Below are 16,249 nucleotides of genomic sequence, written 5' to 3' on the forward strand. Positions count from 1 at the left end.
GGGGAGAGGAGGGGAAAGCAAAGGAGAGGAAAGGGGAGGAATGGGAGGAGAGGAGGAGCAGTTCATGTTGGTGATAGCAGCAGAGACATGAATCATGAATTGTGCAACCGGGCTCATTTCCAGCCAAGACTGAAGTGGTCAAAATGCAGTTCCTAAGATTACTGAAACCTCAGTATAGAATAAAAATAAAAAATACTGACATCCTGGAAAGGTAACCCAAGAATAGAAGAGGAAAGAAAAGGACAATGAAGCAATAAGTTTAAATCCATGGTACTAGCCTTTTGTAACTGATTTTTAATGGTGGTAAAGTGATCAGTTTTTTAATAATTATAATAACTCTTGCATTTGTTTGCTTCTTAAAGGTTTAAGAGAATCTTACATATCAGATTTGAGATTTTAATTAAATGTTTAAATTTGTTTCAGTGTGAAACAATATTTAATCTTTGAACAAATTTAGTTTATTAAATCCATAAATTCTCATGCAGTAGCTGGGTATGTTGTTTAATGCTTAAATTTTTAAAATATATTTTATTGATTATGCTATTATATTTGTCCCATTTTTCTCCCTTTTATTCCCCTCTACCCTGCACACCCTCCCCCACCAACATTCTTCCCACTTAGTTCATGTACATGGGTCGTACATATAAGTTCTTTGGCTTCTCCATTTCCTATATTATTGTTAACCTCCCCCTGTCTATTTTGTACCTACCATTTATGCTACTTATTCTCTGTACCTTTTCCCCCATCCTCCTCCCACCCACTCCCTGTTGATAACCCTCCATGTGATCTCCATTTCTGTGACTCTGTTCCTGTTCTAGTTGTTTGCTTAGTTTGTTTTTGTTTTTGTTTTTTAGGTTTAGTTTTGATAGCTGTGAGTTTGTTGTCATTTTGCTATTCATAGTTTTGATCATCCTCTTTTTCTTAGATAAGTCCCTTTAACATTTCATATAATAAGGACTTGGTGATGATGAATTCCTTTAACTTGACCTTATTTGAGAAGCACTTTATTTGTCCTTACATTCTACATGATAACTTTGCTGGATAGAGTAATCTTGGATGTAGGTCTTTGCCTTTCATGACTTCAAATTCTTCTTTCCAGCCCCTTCTTGCCTGTAAGATTTCTTTTAAAAAATCAGCTGATAGTCTCATGAACTCCTTTGTGGGTAACTGTCTCCTTTTCTCTTGCTGCTTTTAAGATTCTCCCTTTATCTTCAATTTTGGGTAACTTAATTATGATGTGCCTTGGTGTGTGCTTCCTTGGGTCCAACCTCTTTGGGACTCTCTGAGCTTCCTAAAAGTCTATCTCCTTTGCTAGATTAGGCAAGTTCTCCTTCATTATGTTTTCAAATAAGTTTCCCATTTTTTGCTCTTTCTCTTCTCCTTCTGACACCCCTATGACTCAGATGTTGGAACATTTAAAGTTGTCCCAGACGTTCCTAAGCCTCTCTTCATTTTTCTGAATTCTTGTGTCTTCATTCTGCTCTGGTTGAATGTTTCTACCAGAACAGCTTTCTTCCTTCTGCTCCAAACCATTGATTTGAGTCCTGGTTTCCTTCCCTTCACTGTTGGTTCCCTGTACATTTTCCTTTATTTCACTTTTCATAGACTTCACTTTTTCCTCTAATTTGTGACCATACTCAACCATTTCTGTAAGCATCCTGCTTGCCAGTGTTTTGAACTCTGCATCTGATAGGTTGGCCATCTCTTGATTGCTTAGTTCTATTTCAGGAGTTTTGATCTGTTCTTTTATTTGATCCATATTTCTTTGTCTCAGTGCACCTATTATGTTGTAAGGGGTGGATCCTGAGGCATTCACCAGGGCAGGGCAATTCACATCACTGCAATGTGGTGCTGTATATGGGAGAGTGGTCCAAGAGTGAACAATGCCACTTGCTTGGCTCTGACCCAGCTTTCGGTAACTTCCCCCACTACCCACAAGCAAATTGGGCCCTTCTGGTGCTGATTCCTGGGTGGGTGGGTTTGTATACATTCTAGGACCTTGTGGACCTCTACAATGAACACTCCTGTGAGTCTGGGAGTTTCTCCTGCTGCTGCAACCCCCACAGGTTTTTATAGCCAAAGGTTTTGAGGCTTTATTTTGCCATGCTGGAACCCTGGGTTGTGCAGTTGCTCTCTAGTTGTTTCTCCTGGTTTACCCACACACAAATGTGGGACCACCTGGTCCACCAGCTGCCACCTTGCCATGCATCCTCTCCACCCCAATGCCCATCTCTGCTCTTCCTCCCAATCTGGATATACATTTCTTCTTTAACTTCTTGGTTGTCAGACTTCCATATGGTTCAATTTTCTGGCAATTCTGGTTATTTTTTGTTTTTAAATTAGTTGTTGTCCTTCTTTTGGCTGTGCAAGGAGGCAAAGTTTATCTAGCTGTGCCTCCATCTTGGTTCAAAGTCTAATGCTTAAATGTTAATTGCTTTATAAATTCATCTTAGTGTCAAGTTACACACTAGACAGTCATGTCTTAAAGTTCTTAAAGACATGGTAATGTGTCCGAGGAAAAGAGAACCGAAGTTTGCAGGCTGGAGCAGATAGTTGCGGGTCCACTAACAGAGTGGATTGGTGTTAACTTTCTAGGTTCATCATCCTTGCCCCTGTTCATTCCTAATAGTTCTTCTAAAACCATCCCATTACAATGGCACAGTGAACAGAGAGCCCCAAGCAATGAGGTGCAGGAGAGGCAGGTTTTGGTGGAGTGAGGCCAGAGGAAAAGTCCAGCATGTGAGAGGGAGGTGAAACGCAGCTAGAGGGAACATAGATGAGTGGTCCTGGGTAGCCAGGGAGCAGTTGGAACACAGAAAAAAGATGTAGAGAAAGGAGACCAAGGGACAGAAAGGAAGGTGCTAAAGAAAACAGCTTCCACTCTGTCAGTCATGACTGCCATGACTGCCTGAGGCCAAGAAGGACTGAATGGTCTCAAAACTATTTCATAACTTGTTTCTACCACCTTTCCACTGTGGGCTTGCCTAGCTGGAGACCACCTGACACAAAAAGTCATTTCACATCAGCCTGGCCACTAGTTTAGGACAAACAACAGCTACCATACTAGCGTTGCCACCACCATGGGTAAACCACATCCACCCAGTGACCTCTGGGACCCACGGTGGCCCCCAGAGCACCACTGCTACTGACACTGAAAACAGTCGTCTCTAGCCAGGCCATGATCGAGTCTCCTCCCATTGCCTCCACTCTGGACTATCCAGGACCAGAACATCACATAAGCGGACAGAACTGGAAACCCTGGTATGTGACTGCTGTTCCTGAGGTCTCATGTGCTCACGTTCATATTTGACAAGGTGGGTTATAAAAGGTGACTGTATCCCAGATGCCTTACCAGCTTCCTGACAGTGACAAAAGAATGCTGACCTAGAAACGGAAAGGAAGAAGACAACAGAGGACATCTTTCCAACTGAATAATAAGAGGAACACAAGAGGTAGATGTTTGGTCTGGAGAGAAAGACAAAACCAAACCCTGACTGCGGTCTTCAGGAGACAGGATAAGGTGGGTGCAAATGGATGTGTTGGGGGAGGAACTCCATGCAGCCATTAAGAGGTCGGAGCTGGAGAATCTCTCCTTCCTCTGCCCTGCTCAGATTGCCCCCAAGGCCTGCAGTTTTTAAATGGTGCCAGAGACAAGTTCCACCTCTCACTGGCTTGTGGCTTTGAGCAAGTTACCTAAGCTTGCTCAGCCTCAGTTTCTTTGCCTATAAAATGGAAATACTAAGAGAAAGTACATCCTAGAATTGTTATGAGAATTTAAATAACCCTATAACAGTAAATATATGATAGAGGAAGCTATTGTTTGCACCCAAGTGTATGTGTGTGTAAGTAAAAAGCATCTGAGTGAACACAGTTTTTTTGAGGAAGGAAATACTTCAATGAAAAGCCAACTGTCCCTTCTTGATCTGCAATAATTCTCTGAAGTGTGATTCCCAGTGGAGAGCATCACGCTGACCTCGACCAGAACCATCAACTCCCACCACTGGGGCTGATAACCCTCCTCCTGTGTGGTCCCAACCAGCACGGCCTTACTGGGACAACACACTGCATTATAATTAATCACTACAATTGCTCAGAGTTTTCCAGTCTCTTATGCACTTTATGATTACCTTAACCAAACTTCCTAACCACACTATGAGAGAGACTGGACCTCTGCCTTCATCCCATTGACAGATTAGGAAGCTAAGGTCCACAAGAGAAAACAACTCACCTAAATAGACTGGGCAGAGAAGACTGCATAAGCCCACAGAAGGGGAATCTGTGTCCTCTAGCTCCAGACAAGTTCTCCCTCTGCTCAGCACTGTCCCTTGTCCCTCGAGGCTAGGGGCCATGACCCCTGTGAAGTAGTCCACCAGTTGACCACTAACAGTACAGAAAGCTCAGAGCACCAGCAGTACTCCCACCACAAATCTCAGGACCTCTGTTACATCACAGATTACTGTCCCATCAGGAATCTTATTTTTTTTTTGTAACAATCGATCTTAAAGCAAACACCACTATGATGGGCTGACCACAGCTACTCCAGGGCCCTCCATGAGCACTGAGTGCCAGACTCCCTCAGCTCAGGGTCACCTCTCTGCAAGCCTTGGCTTTCCTCTGTGGGCCTCAGTGTCTCCACATGTGTAATGGGCCCAGCAGTGTCTACCTAATGGGATTGTTGTGGAGGTTAGCTGGGAGGATGTGTATGGCAGCACCTTGTCTGGCTCTGGGGTCTGGCTCATTGTTAGTATGCAGTAGACATTACATGGGTTTTTGTTAATTGCATGTTGTACTGTAACACTCTCTGGATAGATAATGAGAAAAATTAGGTTTGAGCCCTGGCTGGCGTAGCTCAGTGGATTGAGCACGGGCTGGGAACCAAAGTGTCCTAGGTTTGATTCCCAGCCAGGGTACATTCCTGGGTTGCAGGCCATAACCCCCAGCAACTGCACATTGGTGTTTCTCTCTCTCTCTCTCTCCCTCCCTTCCTTCTCTCTCTAAAAATAAATAAATAAAATCTTTAAAAAGAAAATTAGGTTTGAGTCACTGACTTCACTTGTTAGCATGTAACTGTGTAAGTAGCTTCATTCATTTGGGGCTCCATTTCTTCACCTTATAACACCTTCCTCACAAATAGTAATGAGGGTTCAATGTTGGACTGCACACAGCATTTGATGAGCTGAGAAGGGTTTCAGCCTATGTGTAAAGAAATGTCAGTGAAGGTGTGGGAGGGCCACACAGAAGTTCAGAGTCTTCGTGCAGCCCTGTGGCTCAGAAATAAGAGAGAGAAGAGGAGGGGGAAGAAGAGAGAGTGCAAAGGAGACACAGAAAAAGAGGGAGGGAATGAGGGAGGGAGGAAGAGTAGGGGAGAGAGAGGGAGAGAGAAAGAGAGAGAGATCAGATGTTGGTCCAGATATCATCTGTGGTGCTGAGGGTGCAGCAGTGAACAAAACCAGTCAACTATCGTGGTACTGGGGCTGGGGGGGGGCGGGTGCGGAGTAGGGAGAAACAACCAGAAAGACGGACAGAAAAAAATGAAACCACAAACCCCAGACAATGAACTTGGGCTTATGGAAGAGACAGGTGCTGAAAACAAACCACAGAACCAAGACAGAGAGAAATGAACCAAGGTGGGAAAGGATTGGGGGAGGAGCTTGAGGTGATAGTGGAGCAGGAGTGGTGGCTGATGGGAAGGTGTCCCAAAGGCAGACACTGGGACAGGAGATTTTTCCTTGAGAACACCCACCTCATACTCAGACGGGCAGCTCCCCGCCCTCCAATTGTAATGTTTATCTTCTTTCTACTTCCTCCCCCACGACCCTCCCTATTCTCAGAACCTGTAGCAATTGCCAGGTGTGCATACACCTGGACCACTTCAGTGAAGCACATGCACGGCACCAGAAAGACGGGCACCAGACACATGGCATTCTGGAAACCGGTCGCCCCTACTGGCTCCTGTTAACCTCCCTCTGAGCTTTCTCAGAGTGACCCTCCCCACTTTACTCCAACACCTGTGCAATAATGATGAGCTCCTAGGAAAACCAAAGGGAGGACAGAGACAGCAGTGTAACAAAAAGAAGAGAGTACCATCACTTGGGAATAAAAGCATCACGTGTACCGTAGGTAGGACTGTCAGCTCAAAGGCTTTCCTCTCCCTTTCCTTCTTCCTGCACTGAGGTCTGCTGCTAATTCAGCAAGTGTTCAAAGTCTGTGGTTCTCTGGGCACAATGTGCCAAGGGATGCACGTTAGGGAGGAGGTCAAGGCACCCTTGGCTTCCAAAAAGCTTGACTTCCTGGGGAAGAAAAGACAAGCATAGACAAAATGACATAGTCTGACTCTGTTTCAAATGGTGCTCAACCTCACTTGGCCCTGGTACCGACTTCCTGGACCTCACCTTCCCCTCCTGCCACAAGTGCCATGTCAATCACTCCTGCTGCCCCTCCTCCCCTTGTCAGATTCCAGGACAATTCTGGAACCAGCTCTCCCACCTGGCCAGGTGAGACCATGAGGCTCGACCCCCAAATACCTGGGCTTTGATCCTTTGCAAAGGATGGGAATAGCAACAGAGCATCTGGAAGTCCCTAGAGAGACTTGGTGATGGCTGGAAAATGGGGATGGACAAAACTCACTTCAGTTTGCACCCAGAAGCAAAGACACTGCTAAGGAGCAGATTCAACAGCTACTTGTGTTTTGTTGGTGACACACATGGGGGTGCAGGGACAGCAAAAAGCAGAGGAGCTGTGGACACTCACTGACTGAATGTTGACTCAGACCACACTACAAAGGCGAGGGAGCAGGGCCCCTTCTCTGACTTCCACCTTGGGGCTTGCTGCTGCCATTCTCCTAACCCAACAGTGACCCAAGGTTTTGAGAATTGGGGAAGCCAGCCTTAATTTTTCCAAAAGAGCCAGGAGGATGGTGAACTCCAGGAGAAAACTGATTATTAATGTCTGGGTATAGATGAATATTCCCCCAGCTGGTGCCAGGATACCGATTACTATTCCCCCAGCTGGTACCTAGATACTGATTAATATCCCCCCAGCTAGTACCTGGATACCAATCAGTATTTCCCCAGTTGGTACTTGGGTATTGATTACTGAGACCCCAGATTCCCACAGGGTATGGCATGGGCTTGGTTCCCCATCCAGTTCTAGGACCTGCACCTCCCCAGGAAATGGTGGGAGTCAGCGTCCCCCAGGGGTGACCTGACAGAAGTGGCTGTTGAATCCTGTTGATGAGAGACCAGGGTGGGTGTTGGGTAAGGATTTCTCCCTGGGCTCCCAGCACTTAGAAGGGGTGGCCATCTAGAATCAGAGTCCTGGTGGAGGACTGAAGCCACAGGTGAGGGTCCTGCAGAGCATGCCGAGGACCCCACAGGCAAAGGACTGTCCCCCAGAGGGAGGGCAGCTGCACTGGAAGGGAAAGAGGGTTCTTTGGGCAGTACTTTCCCCAGGTGGTCCTCGGCAGCAGCCATGATCTGATAAGGATCCTCAAAGGGTCAGGAACCCATGCAGGGCAGCCACCCAGATGAGGGCCACCTCTGAACCCCAGGACCTCCTGGTTGGGAGTCATCTGATAGAATAGTATTGGGCTTCAGAAGAACCCTTGCTAGATCATTAGCCCCAGGATCTGGTTTGGTCTGATGATGTTTTGGGTTGGAGGGCCTGGTCAAGGAATGTTGTCCAAGCAGAGGCAAGTTGGTCCCCAAGTCTTACGGAACTTTCTCCTCCACTACATCGATGTTCTGGGCAGAAGGACCTTGGGGAAAAGGAAGAGGAGACAGATGGTGACCCAAAGCCTTCCTCCACTCACTCCTTGGTTCCCTTGACTTTGAATGTGTTCAATTCACCAAAGCCAACCCTTACTCTCCCACAGGGACCCAAGTCACCCAAGTGTCCACCGTGTTGCCCTGACCATGCCCTTAATTCCAGGCACCCAGGCACCCAATGCCCTCCTCCTTGAGCACTGGGCCCAGCCTACATACCTGAAAGGTGAAGGTAGATCAGGAGCAGACCCAGCAGAGCCTAGTACCCACCACAGGCCTGCATCATGCTCCACTGTAGCATCTGCTTAGGCCCCAAAACAGCCAGCCCTTTATCTTAGTAGTGGGGCAGGGGCAGCAGAAACAGGCTGGGCCTCTGGTTGTGGAGAAAATAAATATCCACACCCCATCCTCATTCCTAATGTGGTCTGTGTCAACAGGTGCCACTTGAATGTCCCAGGGAAGCTGGGTGTTCCCACCTGGTTCCTTTTCTCCAGATCCCTGCCCCTTTCTGACCCAGTTGTCCTGACTCACAGCTCATCACTGGTTGCCAGCTCTACTCTTCCCTGGCTGCATGCACCAAGCACACCAGGACCTTCCCCTTGGGGTCTCAGCCTCTTCATTGCCATCTCACAATAGAGGCACTTGGTTCCCTTCTCTTTCTCTTTAGGATCATTCTCTCCCAGCACCCCTTTCTCATGCGTCCACATAACATAGCTCCTTTGCCTTAATCCCAGACTGCAGGAGGTTCTGAGGTGCAGAAGTGGACCCCATTTGAGGGGCTGTCCTAGATGAGACCCTGTATCTAAGGAAACAAGTCGCATTCCCATCCTTAAGAAATAATGGTGTAATAATTTCCCATTGCTGCTATAACAAATAACAACAAATATAATGACTTACAACAACCCAAATTTAGTATCTTACAATTTTGAAGATTAGAAGTCTGACACAGGTCTCATGGGGTTAAAACCAAGGTGTTGACAGGGCCAGTTCCTTTCTGGAGACTACAGGAGAGAATCTATTTGATGTATTCTCCAGCTTCTATCAATAAAAGCCACCTGCAATCTTGGGCTCACAGTCCCTTCCTCCATGTTTAGTGACAGAAGCAGCAGGATCTTCTCATATTGCATCACTCTCATCTCTTCTTCCTCTTCCCTCTTCCACATTCGATGACCCTATGATGACGTTGGGCCCATCCAAATCATCCAGGGTAATCTGTCTATTTGAAGGTTAGCTGAACTAAAAACTTTAAATCCATCTTCAATCTTAATTTCCTTTGCTATGTTATCTAATATACTCACAGGTTCCAGGGATTAGGATGTGGACAATGTTGGGGGCAAGGGGCATCCTCCTGCCTGCCACAGATATGGTGAAATGTGTCCACAGAATATGAGAGACACTGAGAGAGAGAGCAGTTATTTTCAACTAACAGTAGAGGAGGGTGATATAATGCTATTTCAAATGACCATGATTTGGCCACTGTTAAGGCTGGGTGATGGGAGCATAGGGATTGTTTAACTATTTTGCCTATTCTTAAATACATTTGAAATTTTTACAACAAAAAGAGTTTAAATGCCTTTATTTTTTCTGTGGCTGCCATGACACACCTAGAGTAGACTTTCCTGGTTGCATGAAGTCTAAATTTTACTGCTAAATTGTATCATTCTGTCCTCATCTCAGCTCCTGCTGGCCAGTTACCAAAAGAGTAAAGAACTTCTCTCTAGAATTGGCCAGTGGGTGGAGGGGCAGCAGCCTTTCAGGGTGATATCCACCAGTTTTGCAAATGCTTTTGACCTGGACCAAACCAGAGACTAGAGGAATCCCTGCATCAGAGTCTGTACCCCTCCTGAAATTGCCATCCACAGACTTGGGGGGCCTCAATTCCTGTCACTTCCTTGGCATCCAGGGACCAGATGCCAAGGGCAAGCCAACAGTGACAACAGAAACAGTACTGTTCTGGAGTCTCCCCCATGTTTGCTCAACCCCGCAGGTGGGCTCGGGTGCCCCAGATCATTTCTGATCAATGCAACATATTTCTGCTGGTTTGGGACTGGGAATTTCAACAATAGTCCTAAATTTGGGACCAGCTGACACCATTCCAATAGGATGGAATGGTTATATTTTAGGGTAGGGTAAATTTCTTTGCAACCAAGCAGAGATTGTAAGAGGTGGTGTGTGCCTTGAGGTGAGGCTCTTACTATGCCCACAAGCACACTCCCTCTCCCTTCCTTGTGATATGAGAGCTTCCTGGGCTTCCTTATTTCCTGGCCTGTCTCCAGGTCATGGTCACATGACCCCAACCACCCTCTCCACCTCTCTCCCCTTCCAGGGAGGCAACCTCCCTCCTCTACTACAGTGCTCTGTTCTCTCCCCTCCCACAGCTCTCACCCTAGGACCACACAGCAGAGGCAGCAAGAATGTAGAGGTGAGGGGCACTGTTGGCTGTGCTTTCCCACTGCCTGGGACACTGTCATGCAGGCCAGTGAGTCACCATGCTTGGCTGCACCTGTCATGCTGTCATCCTTGCTGTATTTTATTCCCTCACCCCCAACTCCCAGAACAACACCTGCTTAGACTCCTACTTAGTCACCAGGAATCTGGTCTGTCTTTATGTCCTAACCTTCCCAAGGTTCCAGCTGTCCCAGAAACCCAGGAAATCCATGGTTGGGGCTCCTAGAGGGGATGGTATCTAGAAGGGAAGGTAAACTAATGGCAGAGGAGAAGGAGCTTGGGTGGGAAGGGGAATGGGAGGAATCAGGTGAGTGGGGAATGAGGAGAGAATGGACTTCCTGGAGCAATGACAGAAGAGAGATGTGGGAAGAGGAGGATCTGGGAGACCAGGCAACCTCTGCTTTCAGTACAACAAATATTCATTATTGTCCTTCTTTGTGGAAGGACCTATAGGTATAAGAGAAATCGTGGGACAACTTATGAATGAAAATGGGGCACATGGGACTTCTAGAGGCATAGGAGAGCACCACCCAGGTCTTAAGAGAACCCAGGACTCCAAGAAAGCAAAAAGTCAACTTCTAGTTCACACAGTTTATTGAGACATCTGTCTAGACATCTGTCTAGAGAGCAAGGAGTCTGCTTGAGTCTCCTCATAGACCCTTAGCACCTCCCTTACACAGAACAACATCTGAAAATGAGGGAAGTGGCAGCCAGGACAGGGATTGAGACTCCCAGGGATGGAGGCCTTGAGAGGCAAGGGGGAGTGTTGGAATTCACAGAGGGTGTGGGGAGCTTGAAAATGGAGGGCAGGAGTGGAATGGGGGTGGGGGTAAGAACCCAGAGCAGATCTCATTGGTTGACCAGATGGCAAAGAGAGGGCAGTGAAAAGCGGTAATTATTTTCACATGGTTTGGATGGTGCTTTATCCATCAAAGGGAGAGAAGATGACTTGCTCGGGCATTGGAGTTACTCTGGGACATTTCAGGGTTTCCCAGTCAACAATCTAAAAGGGCAGGATTAGCCAATGAACTGTCACATGTCAAAAAAATGTCAGAAAATTTTAGGGAGTGGATATGGGACAGGGAGGGTGCTGAAGGAAGCTGTGATTCTACACAGTTGGAGAGAACAAGGGAAGGGATTTGGCACCCACAGTCTGGGGAGGTGAAGAAAGAAGACAAGATAAGGGGGAATGTGCCACACTGGGCAGTAGAGGAAGCAGAGCAGCTCTCTGGGGAGCGTCTCCCTGGGTATGTGCATGTGTGTGTGTGTGCCACACATGCATGCTGCAAAAGTGACTTACGAACTGCCAGGTAACTGTCCTTGGGGCAGGAAGACTTTAGGGTCAGCTAGCTGGGGTCCCAGGGGATTCACCCGGGCCAGGATGTCCCTGATGGAACGGCAAGGCATCTTCCCAGAGCTGCCACAGGGCTGGGTAACAACTGAGGGATCAGATTGGGGAGAGCTATTTCGACCCCCACTCAATGCCGAGGAGGAGACAGAAATGCAAGGGTGACCAGCAGAGCTGGACTTGCTGCCACAGGGCTGAAGAATGATTTTGCTGCTGGATTGGGAGGTGGAGCTGTGGCTGAACGAGCCTGTGCCAGGTGGGGAACAGGATCCCTGGGAAACACTGCCACAGGGATGGGAGCGTGACCCAGAACTGCCAGAGACGCTGGGGTTGCTGTGGACTCCAGAACTGGAGAGGGAGCAGGGCCCCCTTGAGCCTGAGGAACCAACTACACAGGGCTGGACCCCACCCGAGCCCACTGGCTGGAACACGATGGCTGAGGAAGCAATGTTGGCACTGGAGGAGCTATGACTGGGGATAATGGGGTTGCTAGAGAAGTATTTGCCCTCAGAGATGGGGGACCCAGCTGCAAAGGAGGGCACTCCTGGGGAGCCTCTGACAGGGTTATCTTTGGTGAAGTATCCCACCGGGTAGATTTTGCCCCCACTGTAAGTCATGCCTGGGGCCAGATAACTATTAGAGGAGCCACCCACCACTTCATAGCTGCCATAGGAATCACCTACAGAGGTGATGGGGGGACAGGGCTTGCCTGAAAGGCCACCATTGCTACAGGGGACACCCTGAACCACTCCAGGGCCACCAGAGCCATGTTGCTCCACCACCACCACCACTGGCCTTTGACCCCCTGACACGGAGTGAGAGCTGGAGATGTAGGAGTTGGTGTGTGAGACGATAGGCCCCCCACTGCAGGGAGAGTCAGGGACATCTGAACTACAGGGGCGTAAGTTAGAGTTGACCCTCTGGCCACCACTGTTGGATATCCAGGAAGTTTGAGAAACAGAGGAGCCTGAGCCTCCTCTAGACTGGGAAGAGTTTATCACAAAGTGAGAAGTACCACCATTGGTTGGTGGAGCTGGTCCAGACCCCGACTGGAAGCTGCTGCCTGACTGGAAGGAGCTGGAGGCACTGTGTAGACTAGAGCCAGATCCAGAGGCGTAGCTGCCCTGGGAATACCCTGTCCCTGGCTTAAATAACGCAGATCCTGAAGGACCACTCTGGGCAACACTGGATCCACTGGAGCCACTGCTGGAGTCACTGCTGAAGCCACTTGAGCCACTGGAGCCACTGGAACCACTGGAGACACTGTTGGAGCCACTTGAGCCACTGGAACCACTGGAACCACTGGGGCCACTGCTGGAGTCACTGCTGAAGCCACTTGAGCCACTGGAGACACTGGAACCACTGGAGCCACTGCTGGAGCCACTGGAGCTACCACTGAAGCCACCACTGGAGCCACTGGAGCCACCAGAACTGGAAACAAAGTTGCTGGAGCCACCCTTCCCAACAAGACAGGGATCATTGGGGGAGGTGATACGCATGGGGTCCTTACAGGGGTCTGAGAAGGTCCCGATACTCTTAGCCAAGGTCCCTGGTGAGGAAAGTCATGGTTAGTAAGGGCCTGAGAGACTTGGCTTTCTCCCTCACATTTCAAGCCCATCTCTGTCACCTGCCACTTTGATTTGTCCTTACATTTCTCTTTTTCTGCCCCAGACTCTCCCTGGTCTGGGAGAGTCTGGGGCAGAAAAGGGAGGGAGAGGCTGTTGTCTCTAAATGAAAGTGAGGTGATAGAATAAGGACATTTCCATTACTCCAGGAGGGGGCAGCTATTCCAAATAACTGACAGAAAAGAAAAGGAGACTGCAAAGGGGGAGACCCAAAGGGAGGGTACAGTAAGACAAATAGCCTACAGGACCAGCCCCAGAGACAGCAGAGTGGGGAGACTGATACCCAAGGTGGGCATAGATCCCCAGGGAGGAACCCCATGCAAGATGCTGGGACCAGATGGGCCAGGAAGACACAGGCAAAACAATAGAGGGCCAAGAGAAGAAGAACAAACAGCAAAAGAGACACTGAGAAAAGAGAAGGCCGGTCGTCGAGGGGCTTAAGTAAAGGGCAGGGCACTTAGGACTATGGTCAGCAGCTTCTTTGTGAGAGGCCAGGCTTAGATGAAGGATGGAAATTCTGCCCCAAGCCAGTGCTACCCTGCAGAAAAGCTGCGTGGGGGTCAGGATGTGGGGGCACCCACTGTTCAGAACCTGTTGGTACAGCCCGATGGAACACCTCACCCTGAGCAACCCTGCTCTCCTGGTCCAGCACAGGGACACTGGATGGAACCTCCTGGGAGAATCCTGACTGGCATCAGCTTCTCTCTCCCAAACCTGCTCCCCATCCACCACCCCCCACCACCCAGCCATCACACGAGCAACTACCTCCACTGAGGCTGCTCCTGCCTTGACTCCCTCCTGAGGCAGAACCAACTCTTTCTGATGCACCTACCTCCACCCTCCTCCACTGCCCCTCAACCCCTTCTAGTCCCAAGTGGTATGCACAGAGCCACACACTGCAAATCACCAGCCCTCACTGAGGTTCTGTTTGTACATTTGGAGAAGCCAGGTCTGTCCTCCCTCATGACGTCACTGTGAGCACTGAATGTGACCACAGATGTGGAAGGGGCTTGAAAACATAAAGCATGACACATTGTGATGTGTTACTGCCATTGATATTCAAGCCTACTACCAACAGCCAGGTCTCACAACCTGTGATGACTTCATTCCCTCTTCAATAAGAAGTTCTCCACACCCCTCCACACCAAACCCCAGCTCTTCCAGTAGCCGTAGTTGGCTGTCCTCCTCTGCTCCCCACAATGCTATGTAGCCTGTTCCCATCCAGGAGCCATACAAGGTCACCACAAGTGTCCAGCTAACACCCCTGCCTGGGATTTGCATATGGCTTTACTTAGTATTTGTGCTCAAGCTTCAGTGTCTTCACATGCAAACTAGGAATAACAAATCTCATTTGGTTCCTCTAAAGGTTGAAAGTGCTAGAAAACAGTATCTGGCAAATAAAACGGCTCATACCTACAAATGGTAGTTATTATGACTATTCAATATCCAGTCTTCACCTTCTAGAACTCAGCAACAAAATTTTTATATAACCCTCTAGAATTTCCAAAGCACTGTCACATATCTTATTTGAGACTCACAGAGAGACTGAAGCTACATGTTATCATTAACTGCATCGTAGAGTTTCAGAAACTGAAGCTCAGAGACTTTAAGTCACTTTCCTGGGTGGCAGGGCAGTTAGAAGCAGCCCCCAGGTCCCAGTGTCAGACTGTGCAGCACACCTTCCCCCTAGGCATGGTGTGCCCCAGGTCTTCCCCAGCGCAATCCCCCCAGCCTTCCCTCACCTGGGGTCCACACCCTCCTTCCCATCCATCCTCGATCCCAAGCCACCCTCCCTGCTTCCTACCTGGCAGGAGGAGGCCAACCAGCAGCAGGGCCATCACCCCTTGCCCTCCCACACACCCTGTCCAGGGTGCCTTCGAGGAGCCCATCCTGGACTTCATGGCCTTCAGACTGCCGGCAGCTGGTGGACACCCTGGCCTTTATGGGAAGGCTGGACATTCTCTGGGCAGGAGTCACTGTGGGGAGGGGAGGAGACAGGAGGCAGTGCCCAGGGGAAGTTGGTGTGGCAGGAGGAGCTGAAGTAATCAGTTGGGGTATCTGCCTACTCAGCAGCAGAAGTGGCTGCAGTGTGAGGTACTGGTGGCCACAGCCTTGATAGGTCTGCCTTGGATCCTCATTGCCTAACCCAGAACCTGGCGCTCTGCCCCAACAGTGGCTGCCCACTCTGGGGAGGCTGCTCTCACCACAGGTCCAGTCACCTGGCTCCCTCAGTCTGCTGCCTGCCTTCCCTATGTTGGTCTATCCAACTTCACATCCTCCAGACCAGTATTTCAACTTCCCCTCCTCACTGGGTCTCTGCTCTGCACCCACTCCACCCTCCACAACTGCCTGGTTAACCAGGTTCCCATCCACAGCCCCTGGGAATCCACTACTCTCCTCCAAGTGTAAGGGTCTGAACCCCACCCCTGTGCCACCTGTCCTTACTGCCCAGGGAATCTGCCTGCCACACACTTATCAAGTGTTCCATCAGTGAGTGAGCCTTTCCCTCTTAGAAACTGGGAATCTGCCTTCCAAACCCCATCTCCTTGACCTCTTCCTTCTGGGGCCTCCAGGGACAGCATGAGGGATGTTAGGCATCAGGACCTCATCCTGGGGAGAGGCTGAGGCTGGGTACCCCTGTCATAGCTGGGCCTCAATCACTCACAAACCACTCACAGCCCCTCCCCCACAGCTGGTGACCATGACTGCCAGTGAGTGAGCCAGAGCCTAATAAGGCTAATTGGGAAGGTGGTGGTGTTGACTGCTATTAGCTGGCTCCTGGGCCTGGGTGAGCAAACAGGAAGCTGCCAGCTTGAGTCTTCAGAGGGTGATGGACAGCTGACAGAGGCCTGTGAATCTAGAGTAGAAAGGCAGGACTGACGTACCTCCAGGGATCTGCTGAAAGGGGTGGTTCCTCCCCCACAGCATCCCCTCCCTCCTCCTTTGGCCTTGGCCACACCCCAGCTACTTAATTGCTCACTGGTATTGCAAGAGTATCAGTATCGAAGGGAGGTACCTGAGATTCAGGTGCGGCAGCTCTCTGCTGCTCCCCCACGCCCACCGGA

General features: G+C 49.3%; 2 protein-coding genes across 2 annotated transcripts; both read right to left on the reverse strand.

Annotated features, from left to right (window-relative positions):
* Positions 1–6,841: 6,841 nt before the first annotated feature.
* Positions 6,842–8,926, reverse strand: C4H6orf15 (chromosome 4 C6orf15 homolog). The gene is given in 4 exon segments (XM_028510149.1): positions 6,842–7,283; positions 7,285–7,756; positions 7,983–8,022; positions 8,837–8,926. Coding segments are annotated over 4 exon segments (1,044 nt in total).
* Positions 8,927–10,765: 1,839 nt separating this feature from the next.
* Positions 10,766–15,127, reverse strand: CDSN (corneodesmosin). Its single transcript, XM_036023777.1, has 2 exons — positions 14,989–15,127; positions 10,766–13,108 (listed from the first exon to the last, which is right to left on the reverse strand). Exons 1-2 carry the CDS (start codon positions 15,083–15,085, stop codon positions 11,508–11,510), a joined length of 1,698 nt encoding a protein of 565 aa, XP_035879670.1. The 5' UTR covers positions 15,086–15,127; the 3' UTR covers positions 10,766–11,507.
* Positions 15,128–16,249: the final 1,122 nt, after the last annotated feature.

Source organism: Phyllostomus discolor, chromosome 4 (genome assembly GCF_004126475.2).
Source record: "Phyllostomus discolor isolate MPI-MPIP mPhyDis1 chromosome 4, mPhyDis1.pri.v3, whole genome shotgun sequence".
NCBI classification, from domain to species: domain Eukaryota; kingdom Metazoa; phylum Chordata; class Mammalia; order Chiroptera; family Phyllostomidae; genus Phyllostomus; species Phyllostomus discolor.